Raw genomic sequence first — 14,105 nt, forward strand, 5'->3', positions numbered from 1 at the left:
GGTACAAAAGCCCTTTTCTGTTTTTTGTGGGGGATGAGGGTGGTGGGAGTGTTAAAGGTTCTCTTGTCTCTTTTTAGGGTTACACAAAGGGAGGTGCCAAGATTGGGTGCACCCAACCTCGAAGAGTAGCTGCCATGAGTGTCGCCGCTCGCGTCGCTGTAGAGATGGCCGTTAAACTCGGGAGTGAGGTGCAACGTCTATTATTTGAAGATGCATTCATTGAACAAGTGGTTCATTCAAAGTATCTTGCTTTAATTCTGTTGAACGAGATAATTTGCTTTGCCTGCTGTTTATATGAGTACATTAGAGTTGTGTTACACAAGTTGTAAAATTTATTATCGCTCTCACTCTGTGCAGGTGGGGTACAGTATCCGCTTTGAAGACTGCACGTCAGAGCGCACTATAATTAAGTACATGACCGATGGCATGCTTCTTCGAGAGTTTCTGAGCGAGCCGGATCTAGCTGGTTACAGGTGCAGTGCGGTTTCACAAAAACATACAGAACTAGAAAGAGCAATCGAAGACTGCAGACCCTCGCCAGGAGGCGTTTTCAGTGTTTTTTTTAAGGCTTTTGTGTAAAAACAAATACGGCGGCCGAACTACATGACCGATAACGTCATCGTTATTTTTTTTTCTCCACTAATTTATCCCTAGATGATGCTCAACAAATTTCATCTTGATCGGATGAAGTTTTGTACTTGTCGAATTATGACGTCATAATGGAGGCCCCTATGCATCACATCATCATTAACATATTTTATTCCTCATGGAGAGTTCTTTACAATGAGCCATGTCTCAATTTTTTCTATGTAGCGCTTTCGGAGATATAGAGGTGCAAAGTTTTTCGGTTTTTCCAAGATGGCGGCCGAACCACGTGACCGATGACGTCATCATTTATTTTTTTCCTCCACCAGTTTATGCCGACATGGCGCTCAAGAAATTGCATCTTGATTGGATGAAGTTTTGTACTTGTCGAATTATCGAATTATGACATCATAATGGAGGCCTTGGGCCGAGAGTTAAAAATTGGGCACTGTCTATTCCAGGGCAAGACAAATATGTGTGTAAAGTTTGGCGATTCTATGTGCAACGGTGTAGACGTAGTACTGCGCATAAACAGACAGACAGACAGACAGACAGAACCACAAACGCAACCGACTAATATACTTGAAAAATCTTCGATTTTGCAAGTAACAAACAAACAGAACCACAAACGCAACCGACCAATATACTTGAAAGATCTTCGATTTTTCAAGTAACAAACGGACTCAAATGCAATACCCTCTCCTCTGGTGAGTGTAATTAAACCATACTGCCGTGGCATATCGTCTGTATACATTATACGAGTGTTTCTGTCCAGTTTCCTATATACCCTCTCACCGCTTCGCACATCATCGTAAACTTTTGTAGGTGAATAAACAATGTCTTACAAATTTGCTTACGCAATCTAAATTTACTTCGAACTCCTACTTTAATTACATTTGGCCCAGTCAAAAGTGGACTTGTGGCAGTGTCTGCCATGCCAGTAGGGGGCGCTTCAAGCCCAACCATCACAGTATTGTTTTTGTCTGCATTTATTCCATTTTGTCATGGGGTTGTGGTTGTTCTGTGGCCAAATGGCATCCTATTCCATCACCTGTCCTCGTTGGGTATAACCTCCTGTAAATACAAGAACTGTCAGCATCTGCTGTCATAATTTTTGGAAGTGTATCATCAAAGATAGGGGACATTCTCTACTCTGTCCCTTTATTATTATTACTAGCAACGGTACCCGCCCTATGGGCGGGGCTTCAATTGGGAAGCCGAAATGAAAAGGCAAAATATCAGAAATTGAAGGCAGAAATGTTTTATTTTAAACGATTCATATAAACATCCGTCAAATCATATCACACGTAAATCATCAAAATCAAAACAGTACAACATCGAAGGGCATTAAACGTTCATTAAACATTAAACGTTCATTAAAGGATTACGAAACGAAAAACATTACGAAATTACGTTCACACTGTCACGTCAAACACTACCGTGAACACATACATCGCCACAACATCGTCACAATGAGAACATCGTCACAATGAACGTTATGCGAACGCGAATGTTATGCGGGAGTCCAAACCTGAGAATACTGGAGACCAAAGTTGAAATTGGAAAAACTAAATAGCCTATTTTACTCCTGGAGATCCCCAGGATTATCCACCCAAAATATCGTTTTGAATGGTTGAGCCGTTTTTGCGGTACCTTCGAACAGACGGACAGACATTTGGTGAATTATAGTAAGATTTTTTTCTCAAGCTCTCATCTATGTTGGTTGCATATTGGTGAGGACATGGGATTGGCATCTCCAAGGTTGTGGCCTCATTTCTTTCTGTAGGCAGTAATATTCGATTCAGATTCCAAGATTGTGGAAACAGAGTTCATCTTGGGAGCATTCATAGATCTAAGATTTCTCCTATGCTCTGCCCAGCATCTGACAGAGGCATCCATGAGCATTTAAAAGATGGACTACTTGTCCAAAATATCCAATAAAGTTTCACTCACGTATCAGAATTCATGAAGACAAGAGCGTCAGAAAGGCATGGGTGATGGCGCAGTGAACTTAAGCGGCTTTGGAAAATGGTTAATTTCGCTGCTGAAATACCGACTTGTGCCTCCCATTGATTCGACTTGGCTTCAGAGAAAATGCTTTAAATCCCATTTTCGGCTTTATGAATCGAATAAAATTTCCTGGTAATCCCCTCATGAAACTTGTTATATACTTTGCATGAACTCCATAGGTATCATCTTATCAACAACTCGATTTTGGATGTGCTTGAAAAGGCAGTGCTGCCAAAATACCCACGAATTGAATCATAATGAAAATTGACTGTTACTTCTAAGCTTGCTCAATACACACACATGCACGCACACACACATACACACACACATCTCGAACTCACCTTGCAAAAAAATACCAAAAACAGCTGTGAATAGAAGATATGCTGCACAGGAAAATGAAACAGTAACAAATACAGCCCCAACAATTGCAAAAAGGCAAAATAAAAATATAAAAATAAATATCAACAAATATACACTAACAACTGGGAGAATGACAAAAGAGCAGGAAAATGCAATAGTTGGACAAATTGGGCAAAGATAAAGAAGGCTCATTGGAATGGCTAAGAAGAGGTCAGCTCAACTGGGATGGAGAACAAATCACTGGGATGGAGAATGGATCGTAATAAATGCCCAGTTCAAGGGCACCACACCAATGGATTTAAAAAGATTGTGGGACTGAGCCAGGCAGACAAGTGTAGATTCTGCAAGACAGAAACATCAAGTACGAGTTACCTTTTTCTTTTTTTCTTTTTTTAATGTTGGAGGCTCCAGGCACAGACTATTGTATACAAGATCTAGGCTCGTGTAAGAGCTAACATTGATCACAAAAAAGACAAACTGAGACATAAAACATATGATAAAGGGAGCGGGAGAACAAGATGGAGAGCAGGGTCATCGGGAGATCTGTGGGAGGGAGAGGGCTTGGGGGGAGGAGGCATGGGAAGGGGGGTGGGGGGGGGGGAGCTCTCCCAAATTGTATCATTGCAATCCCAAATTGTATCTATAAAAGCTTCCCAAATTGTATCATTGTAATCCCAAATAGTATCTATAAAAGCTTCCCAAATTGTATCATTGCAATCCCAAATTGTATCTTTAAAAGCTTCCCAAATTGTATCATTGTAATCCCAAATTGTATCATTGCAATCCCAAATTGTATCATTGCAATCCCAAATTGTATCTATAAAAGCTTCCCAAATTGTATTATTGCAATCCCAAATTGTATCTATAAAAGCTTCCCAAATTGTATCATTGCAATCCCAAATTGTATCATTGCAATCCCAAATTGTATCATTGCAATCCCAAATTGTATCATTGCAATCCCAAATTGTATCTATAAAAGCTTCCCAAATTGTATCATTACAATCCCAAATTGTATCTATAAAAGCTTCCCAATTTGTATCATTGCAATCCCAAATTGTATCTATAAAACCTTCCCAAATTGTATCATTGCAATCCCAAATTGTATCTATAAAAGCTTCCCAAATTGTATCGTTGCAATCCCAAATTGTGTCATTGCAATCCCAAATTGTATCTATAAAAGCTTCCCAAATTGTATCGTTGCAATCCCAAATTGTATCATTGCAATCCCAAATTGTATCTATAAAAGCTTCCCAAATTGTATCATTGCAATCCCAAATTGTATCTATAAAAGCTTCCCAAATTGTATCATTGCAATCCCAAATTGTATCATTGCAATCCCAAATTGTATCATTGCAATCCCAAATTGTATCATTGCAATCCCAAATTGTATCTATAAAAGCTTCCCAAATTGTATCATTGCAATCCCAAATTGTATCTATAAAACCTTCCCAAATTGTATAATTGCAATCCCAAATTGTATCTATAAAAGCTTCCCAAATTGTATCGTTGCAATCCCAAATTGTATCATTGCAATCCCAAATTGTATCTATAAAAGCTTCCCAAATTGTATCATTGTAATCCAATATAGCCCTTATCGAAGCCAGGCCTTAAATAAAAGAGAAGAAAAGTGTATAATGTTGTTTGCAAGAAAGAGAGAGAGAGGTTGAAGCTAGTCCGGTAGCGATAGTTTGAGTGAGACAGAAATAAGGCCAGCAATCCGGACACGGAGAGTGTAAGATGGTTCCGGGCACCACTTTAGCGCTCCTAAGTCAGAACGGTAGTACTACCCTGGGCGGTTGCTGTCTACAACCTACTACTGTTCTCAGGATGCAAAAAACTATTATCAGAACAACTTTACACACAACGGCACAACAAAGTATGGAAAGTGATTTGTTGGCATATCTGCAAAAATGTCTATATCCCAGTTTCAACATCAACAAAATTTAAACATCCCAACAAAAATGTCAAAACTCGTGACAGCATGAACCAAAGGCAATCATTGAAAATGAGGACGTCATGCTCCTCCTGTATGACCTGATCATCCCATCGAGCGTGAACATAGAAAACAACATTGCGACCGGACATTGTACTCTGGTACAAAAAGGAAGAGACAGCATTGCTGATTGAGATATCAGTACCCATCGATTTTGGCTTAACTAACGCAGAAATCAAGAAAATGACCAAATACCCGGACTTCAAAAATGAGATCAAGAGATCTTAGAAGCTGAAGAACGTCAAAATTGTGCCAGTGATAATTGTATCAACAGGAATAATGAAGAAGAACCTCAGAGATGAAAAAAAACATCCTCGGCAATATTACCACAAATAGACTACAACTGGAGGCAATCCATGGTTCGGTGATGATCCTGAAAAGAGAACTTGGAACAAAACTCTGAAAAAGTTGAACAGCTTGGTCCATGAACCGTGATCCCTTACCGAAGATGAGGTGGATACTTTGGGTCCTGGGAGGACTGAGTTTCACCTCCTGAAACCCACATATGGAGATAACAACCAACAAAACACACACACACACAAACACAAAGGTGGATACTTTGAGGCCTGGCAGGGCTCCATTCCACCTTCTGAAACACGCATGTGGAGATAACAACCAACGACACTCACTCACTTACTCATCACAGCTATTGTCTCCTCACAATAAGGTTGAGAAATGTACTAATTGACAAGGCATGGTATATGATGTTGAATGACATCGTCTGTGTGTGCTCATCCCCACTCTCACAGTGTGATCCTTATTGATGAAGCTCATGAGCGGACTATCCATACAGATGTGCTCTTTGGCTTAATCAAGGACATCGCGCGCTTCCGTCCAGATCTCAAAGTCCTTGTAGCCAGTGCCACTCTCGACACGACAAAGTTTTCCTTGTATTTTGATGACGCACCTATTTTCCGCATTCCTGGCCGCCGATTCCCAGTGGATATTTATTATACCAAGGTGGGCATATATCGTTTCTCCTCTCATATCATATATTGGTAGAGTTGCAAGGTTGGTTGAAGGTGATGAAGGCCTTCATTGCCAAGTTTAATGAAGAGTAGAGATGAACAGTTGAATGCAAAATATGGTACGACAGATTTGCAAGTTTGACTTGTGCATTAGTTGTTCACCTTAAGTTATCTAACCTGTCCTTTTTTTGGGGGTGGGGGCGACGAATCTCTGGACACTCGGGCTAACAGGCACCGGAGGCTGACTACCTGGATGCCTGCGTGGTCTCTGTGCTGCAAATACACGTCACACAACCCCCAGGGGACATTCTGGTCTTCCTCACAGGACAGGTTTGTTTGTTGTTTTATTTATTGAGTTTTGGGAGTCATCGGAAAACATTTTGCACTTTCTCTCATAAAGCCCAAACAATGATGTATGGAAGATTATTCCAGGTGTATTTTCTCATGTTTCTCATGGAAACGGAGACCATGTCGTTGCCTTTCTCTCCTTGTTCCTTATCTCCTACCTTCCATTCTGAAAACTTCCTTTTATTTTTCTGCTAGGGTTGTTATTGGTGTTCTTGTTGCAACAACAGGAAATTTAACAGCCAATATAACCTTCACCAGAGCACAATCAAATGTTATACTTTTCTGTAGCATTATGAATAAGCAGGGTTCGCACAGATCCAAAAAACCTTCCAGTTTCATGGTTATGTAAAATGCCTTCCAGAACCCACCCGTTTTGCCTGACTTGCCTTCCAAAACCCTTGAATATGGTCCAAGAGCCTATTTTGCTCCGACCAAGGGTCAGTGCTCAAAATGTCAGCTTCTCCTTGCATCCCATGGTGATTAGCATACTTTGATTAATGTTCTGGTGATTCCATCCATTGTTCCACCTGTTTGCCGATGCAGAAAGACGAGTCTTCCCTTCATACTCGATGCTATTTTGACTGAGGTCCTTGCTCACTGATTATGAAGTTCTGTGTGGCTCATTCTGCAGAGACGAACAAGCCTTGGAGATATGGTCTGCCCAAGGCGTGTGCTGGATAGTGGGGCCTCGGAGCTCCTGGATCACACTTACTTGAGGGGCTTACTGGGGAAGTAAATATGGGGTTTTGACAACCGATCCTTATGGAAGACAGAGTGAGGGGGTGGCACCTTCTTGCACCAATATATATGTTGTAGGTAGTTGAGAAACGGTTTCTTTTTTTGATTATTTCAGTTCTGCAGACATATTTGCCATGGCAGCCTGCTTTAGAAGAGTGGTATACTGTTCTTTAGATGTGTACCTTAGAAGTGTGGTGTGTAAAGTATTAAACAATTCAAGTTTCCACAGATTTTGAGATTTGTTATGGGAGGACAGCAAATAATCCATGTTTGAGGAAAGAGCCCGATTGATGGACTTGCCATTTGTGGGTGGGAGTGGAGGGTGGAGGTAGACCAAACACAGAAGCATGTTGTTGAGGAGAGAGACGCAAGGCAAGAAATATTCCATGAGGCCACAGAGGGATGGGGCTGTGTTTAAGGGTGTAGCAATCATAGAAATCACCATTTGACGAAAGCTGGGACTGTAAAAAGGGCAGGAGGGGGTATTCGCGGAGTGAAACGCAAGTTGAGAACATCCTGCTTGAGAATGATTTGTCTGATGAAAACATGTCAGGAGATTCACAGGCTACCTGGATTGAGAGGTTTTAGAATCTGCTTTGAAATCCTCTGGCGTGAGAGACCCAAAGAGTGAGGGAGGGAGAGGAGGTGCGGAGATGTGCGGGGTGGATTGGGGTGTTAGAGCTTTAGGATGAGGTGGGGGAGGCAGATGGTTTGGAAAAGCTGGAAGCGCGGGGAGATGGAGGAAGGTGGGGGAGTATTGAAATCGGTGAGAGCAGACAGGAAGCAGGAGAGCGAGTTAAGTATAAGTAATCGTATTATGATTTTCTTTGGTCAGTTGTCCTGGAAGTTAGTGTTAAAACTTTTATTTGAAAAAGAACGTACTGACTTCCGGCTGGTGAGGAAAGTGTGGACCGATTTTACAACATCCTCATTAAGTTTGAAAGATACCTTTGAAGAGAACCGTTTTAGTAAAGTATTGAGCAATAAACCACGCGTGACAGGTCGATGAGGTTTCTTCACAATGTAATAGATTTCTTTGACATTAATTTGTCCAAGTGAGCAGAAGTTCCACTGAGCTGCTTCAGGTCTGCAATCAGAATGGCCGTGCCATGTGATGTTGTGGTGCTTGTGCATGTTAATTCAGGAAGAGATCGAGGCTTGCTGCGAGATGCTGCAGGAGAAATCTCGACGGTTGGGCTCCAAGATTGCGGAGCTGATCATCCTCCCGATTTATGCGAACCTGCCGTCGGACATGCAGGCCAAGATCTTTGAGCCGACACCACCCGGGGCACGCAAGGTGTTCTGTCATCTAGCATTTATTTGATCATGAACCACCAAGTGCTCGTGACGACCCTTTCCTTGTTCCTTGTTACAAATCTCTAGCCTAAGCTTTCACTGCTTTATCCACCTTGCTTATCATCTATATAATAATAAGCTTGTCAAATTACAGAATCTCAAGACATTGTGAATTAAACGGTGTGTGTGTGTGTGTGTGTGTGTGTGTGTGTGTGTGTGTGTGTGTGTGTGTGTGTGTGTGTGTGTGTGTGTGTGTGTGTGTGTGGTCGTGTGTGTGTGTGGTCGTGTGTGTGTGTGGTCGTGTGTGTGTGTGGTCGTGTGTGTGTGTGGTCGTGTGTGTGTGTGGTCGTGTGTGTGTGTGGTGGTGTGTGTGTGTGGTCGTGTGTGCGTGTGTGTGTGTGTGGTCGTGTGTGTGTGTGTGGTCGTGTGTGTGTGTGGTCGTGTGTGTGTGTGGTCGTGTGTGTGTGTGGTCGTGTGTGTGTGTGGTCGTGTGTGTGTGTGGTCGTGTGTGTGTGTGGTGGTGTGTGTGTGTGGTCGTGTGTGTGTGTGTGTGCGTGTGTGTGTGTGTGGTCGTGTGTGTGTGTGTGGTCGTGTGTGTGTGTGGTCGTGTGTGTGTGTGTGTGTGGTCGTGTGTGTTTGTGGTCGTGTGTGTGTGTGGTCGTGTGTGTGTGTGGTCGTGTGGTCTGTGATATCCACATGTGGGTGGGCAAAGAAGGCAATCTATTTCAGGTCATTTATAAACGCAATTCGGCAATTTTAATGAGGTAATGGTGTAAGTATGCCCTTCTGCTTTGAAGAATGGGAAGTAAAGTTGGAGGGGAAGACAGAGTTGGGGTTGGTGAGAGGAAGAGAAGGTGGAGAGGGGGGGTTGAGGCTTTTGGTATGGGGTTTGAAGACTCAGACTGGGCAAAGGATTGAAGTCTTGGGGGTGGGTTGAGGACTTTGGTGGGGGGATGGGAAAGGGGGGGGAGGGAGGTGAGGGCATCAATTTAATCAAGTAATCATTCTTTGCATAATATTGTTGAAGTTACATTTTACATTACACAGAATTTCCACGGGTACTTCCTCGTCTGTAGTAATGTCTCATTGAGCCCATTTTATTGTGCTCCTCCTTCCTCAAGTCATTCATTATTTTGTCCTTCTATGATGATATTTAATTATTTTGTTTAGTCCCCATTTTCACTGACCTTGGGCCCCCTTTTATATACCTGCAGCTTTATCTGTTCACCCTTATCTAATTTGTTTGTGTTCATTTGCCCATCCATTCATGCTAACCCATTGTCAGTGCATTGCATTTATTAAGTACTAGGGCATGCCCGTACGTGGGTGCCCGTTCCTTGCCAAAAAAAAAAAAAAACGCTACCCGTACGCTCTACCCCGCCCGTACGCCCGTACGCCCGTAAACAAAAAAAACAATGCTCTTCGCTTCCGCCCTTCGCTCTGACTGAATTGGGAGAAATAATGCGCATAAGAAATCGAGAAATTATTATTTTCTCCGGAAGAAATCGAATTACGAACCGTAATGGCGCACGCGCTGGGCTCGGCTCGCTCTCACATCGGCCACGCCTACGCAACAAAGCGTTCTGTGATTGGCTGCCGGAAGTGAAGTCTTCACTGTCCGGAAGGTCGCAAATCGCAGTTACGATGAATCGCAAATTAGTTTTAATTAGTTTTAAAACATAGTTTAACGGCAACATAGTTTTCCAACGTGAAATAAATGAATACGCTCTCAAATGTGCCGTCCGAGGCAGAGTCTGTTCGCCACGTTCGGCACACGTGATAGCTCGCTGCTCTCTGATTGGTTGAATCGTTTTTTGGACATAGCTCGGTAACTACTTCTCCGATTAATATGAAACCTTGAAAATGCACATCCTCGGGTCCCCAGCAATATACCTGGCAAGTTTCAAGTATATCGGACCGGTAGTTGTCGAGAAACAGCGGTCACAGACAAACATACATACATACATACATACAAACATACAAACATACAAACATACAAACATACACACAGAGATTACTGGAATTATAGATAGATTGTAATGTTCAGGGCAATTAAACTGCCGCTGAACGGATGGGCCGAACAGACTTTAACTCTGTCAGACTCTGTTCAATTTATCGCAGTCTTACTCTCGCATGGACCTGAGGAGAAACATGAGAACCTTATCTCTTTTAAAACCAAGCGGGTATATTCCCAAACACACCAAACCTGATGTGTAAGCCTGGTGTTGGCTTAGCGGTTAGGGTGCTGGCTTAGGATCCTAGGATCCTAGGATCCTGGGTTTGAATCCCGGTCAATCGCTGAATTAACGCCAGGGGGATTGACTCAGCCTGTCATCCTTCCGAGATCGGGAAATTGAGTACCAGCTTGCTGGGATGAATGATCCCGGGGTGTACCCCGATTTAGAATAGGTACACCATATCCCTGCGCATCGCAAGAGGTGACTAAGGGTTGGCGTCAGGAAAGACATGCAGCCATAAAAACATTGCCTCAAACAGGGAGCCATGATTGTTATGGGGCCCGCAAGGCTAACCCACGCTCCAGCGGGGAAAAATGGCCTTAAAACGATCATTCATTCATTCATTTTTTTTACACCAAACGGGGAAGATATCATCCGACAGCAAGGGATTCAATGATGGGATGGGGGGAAGGGAAAAATGTGGAATGCAATAAATAAATAATTAATTGTATACAGTGAACTATATTCAACTATGACGCCACACACCGGACTCGAGCACAGACGGGAAAGGGAACAAAAACCGGGTGGCGTATCTCTCTTTGGTGGTAACGGAGGATGATGGGGCACTGAGTAGCCACAAACAGGTGGTGACAAGGAGATGAGCAGGCAGCAGACGATGGAAACAGGCACAGGGCAAAGGGAGGCACATGGTAAAAGGCAAGTTCCTCGTCGAGGTCATAGGTCATCCTCTGCACAGTGCACATTCAAACAAGACAATCCTTAAGCTGACTTTGTCCTGCTTAGGACATCAAAATTGGCTAACTACTCGTACACGGACCATACTACACTATACACTTCCACCTGTTCTATGGTGATCTTTAACCCCTTTCCCCTTCTCTTCCTCCAAAGTAACATTATTTTTAATACACAAAATCGGTTTTCCAGAAACATTGTCACTTAGGAGGAACTTAGTATGTTTCAGTGGAGCCTAAACTCGACATTGGTTGAAAGCTGTTACAATTTACAATTTGAGTGGAAATGTTCATGGACTGGAGATAATGCATTGTGTGATTGGTTGAACTTTAATATCTGGCTTCCTGCAGTGCGCAGTGCCTTTTGCAAAGAAGAGCTGTTTTTTCGTGTAACTGCTTTCACATTCTCCTTGGTCACTAAATTGAGCTTGAGTCTAGAATGCTCCCCTGACTTATCAGAACTGAACAGCGGTTAAGCGGCTGAAGTGTGCGATGTTCTTTGCCATTTGTGTGAGATGTAAAGAAATGCTGCAATTTTCTTTTTCTTTTTTGAACAATATTGTGATTGTTGCCACATTCCGTCCACCTGGTTGCCTCAATATCGCACTTCTTTTGTTAAAACTGAGCTTAAAACGGAGTTTGTTAAAACTAATCATTGCTGCACGGAATTCTACCAACTGTGGCAGCTTTTGAATCCACGTGGGATTCTGTGCTGCGGCGTTGAATAGATTGTGTGTCTGATAAGTCTATTTATTTTCTCTCCAAAGCTTTTCGGGAAGCAGAGACTAACCTTTGCTGTAAATTGAGGCGATTTTTCTGAGAATGAGTGAATGAATGAATGAATGAATGATCGTTTTAAGGCCATTTTCCCTGCTAGAGCGGGGGTTAGCCTTGCGGGCCCCATGACAATCATGGTTCCCTATTTGAGGCAATGTTTTTTTTATGGCCGGATGCCCTTCCTGACGCCAACCCTTGGTCACGCTCTTACGATGCGCAGGGATACGGTGTACCTATTCTAAATCGGGGTACACACCGTGATCATTCATCCCAGCAAGCTGGTACTCAATTTGCCGACCTCGGAAGGATGACAGGCTGAGTCAACCCCCCTGGTGTTAATTCAGCGATCGACCGGGATTCGGACCCAGGATCCTAGGATCCAAAGCCAGCACCCTAACCGCTAAGCCAACACCAGGCTAAGTCAACACCAGGCTCTTAGGTGCTCCTCAATTGTTTATTAGGTGCTTTTTTTTTTTCTTTTTTTTTTTGTATACTGAATCGAGGCTCGTGAAAGAGCTAACATTTACTTCACAAACAAATCAACCAGACAAACAAAATATATAAAAAGAGGGAGCGGAAAACAAGATGGGGAGAGAAGGGGAAGCACACAAACACAACATTTGAGAGCAGGGAGATGTGTGGAAGGGAGAGGGCTTGGGGGGAGGAGGTGTGGGAAGGGGGGGGGGGGGGGAGGGAGAAGTATAAAACACAAGGACACCAAGGACTTCCAGGACAGAAGTTGGTATTTCAAAAAAGTGGAATTGGGGTGAAATTAGCGGGGGTAGAAAAGATCAAGGTTTTGGATGGGGGAAGATAAGAGATGGCGGTGAACAGCTGTTTTAAAGACCTGGAGGGTGGAGTGGGATTGAAGAGAGTGAGGGAGTTTGTTCCAGAGGCGGGAGAAAAGAGGAATGAAGGAGTGAAGGTGAGCAGAGAGTCTTGATTTTGGCAGTTTGACCATAAGAGGGTTGCAGGCAGATCTTGTGCAGCCTGTAGGAATATTTGTGGGACAGAGCCCAGAGAGAGCTGGGGGGGGGGGGGGGGCAAGGCCAGAGAGGAGTCGGTAGAAGATGGAAAGACCACCAACCTGCCTGCGGTGAGTGAGTGAGAGGCCCTTGGAGTTAGCTTCATCGCGGGAGATTCCAATGATTCTGAATGCTTTGGTTTCAACAGCGTGAAGACGAGCTAGGTGTGAGGCAGGAGCACCAGCCCAGAGGGGAGAGCAGTATTCCATTGAGCTGCGGATGAAAGCCTTGTATGTGGTGAGGAGCTCAGGTGTGCCAAGGAAGGACTTCGCACGACGGAGGATGCCCAGTCGGCGACTGGCTTTGGAGGCCAGATTTGAGATGTGGTTTTCCCAGGAAAGATCATGGCAGATAGTGAGACCCAAAAGCTTGAGTGACAGAACTTCTTGGAGAGGATTATTCAGAAAGTGGATGGGAGGGTTGTCCAGTCGGTCTTTTCAGAGAGACATCGTAAGAGTGTGAGATTTGTTAGGATTGAAAGACATGTTCCACTTGTTTGCCCAGTCTGTGATTTTGTCCAGGTCTGCAGAGAGTGAGGTAGCTGCAGACTGCCGATCTGAGGGATGAAGAATGGAGCGACAGAGAGTAGAGTCATCAGCAAAGAGATACAGAGGATTTTCAAGAGAGTCAGAGAGATCATTGATGAAGACCAGAAAAAGCACAGGGCCCAGAACACTGCCTTGTGGAACTCCAGCCTGAACAGGAAGAGGAGCTGTTAACAATCATTGCATTGCGCTTGTGTGTACTTTGCACGCACTTGTTTTTGTATGTTTAAACATTGAGTTTGGATAATTAGTATCTCCATAACTAACATGAGAATGTTATGTGAGAGCATGCATTGTGTCGTCCAGTGTGGTGCTTAGGCTTATTTTCTGCAGGTGATCATCGCTACGAACATCGCAGAGACCTCCCTTACCATAGATGGCATCATATACGTGATCGATCCAGGGTTCTGTAAGCAGAAAAGCTACAACGCTCGCACAGGCATGGAGTCCCTCATCGTCACACCTTGCTCAAAGGTTAATAAAACCCATTATTTGCATTTTTGCTCCGACTACAAATTGCACATCTAATGA

At 43.5% G+C, this 14,105-nt stretch overlaps 1 protein-coding gene across 3 annotated transcripts in view; it reads left to right on the forward strand.

Annotated features, from left to right (window-relative positions):
- DHX16 (DEAH-box helicase 16) overlaps window positions 1–14,105 on the forward strand; it is a 130,868-nt gene that overhangs the window by 45,715 nt on the left and 71,048 nt on the right. For all 3 annotated transcript variants that reach the window (XR_013621211.1, XM_078767456.1, XM_068134433.2), the window contains 6 exons: window positions 78–188; window positions 358–473; window positions 5,698–5,908; window positions 6,148–6,246; window positions 8,147–8,299; window positions 13,908–14,048. Coding sequence is in view for 2 of the 3 variants with exons in the window: in XM_078767456.1 (XP_078623582.1) it covers window positions 78–188; window positions 358–473; window positions 5,698–5,908; window positions 6,148–6,246; window positions 8,147–8,299; window positions 13,908–14,048 (831 nt within the window). In the remaining variant the exon portion in view is untranslated. The remainder of the gene's footprint in view (window positions 1–77; window positions 189–357; window positions 474–5,697; window positions 5,909–6,147; window positions 6,247–8,146; window positions 8,300–13,907; window positions 14,049–14,105) is intronic.

Source organism: Myxine glutinosa, chromosome 13 (genome assembly GCF_964187855.1).
Source record: "Myxine glutinosa chromosome 13, kmMyxGlut1.1, whole genome shotgun sequence".
In the NCBI taxonomy this organism is placed as follows: Eukaryota; Metazoa; Chordata; class Myxini; order Myxiniformes; family Myxinidae; genus Myxine; species Myxine glutinosa.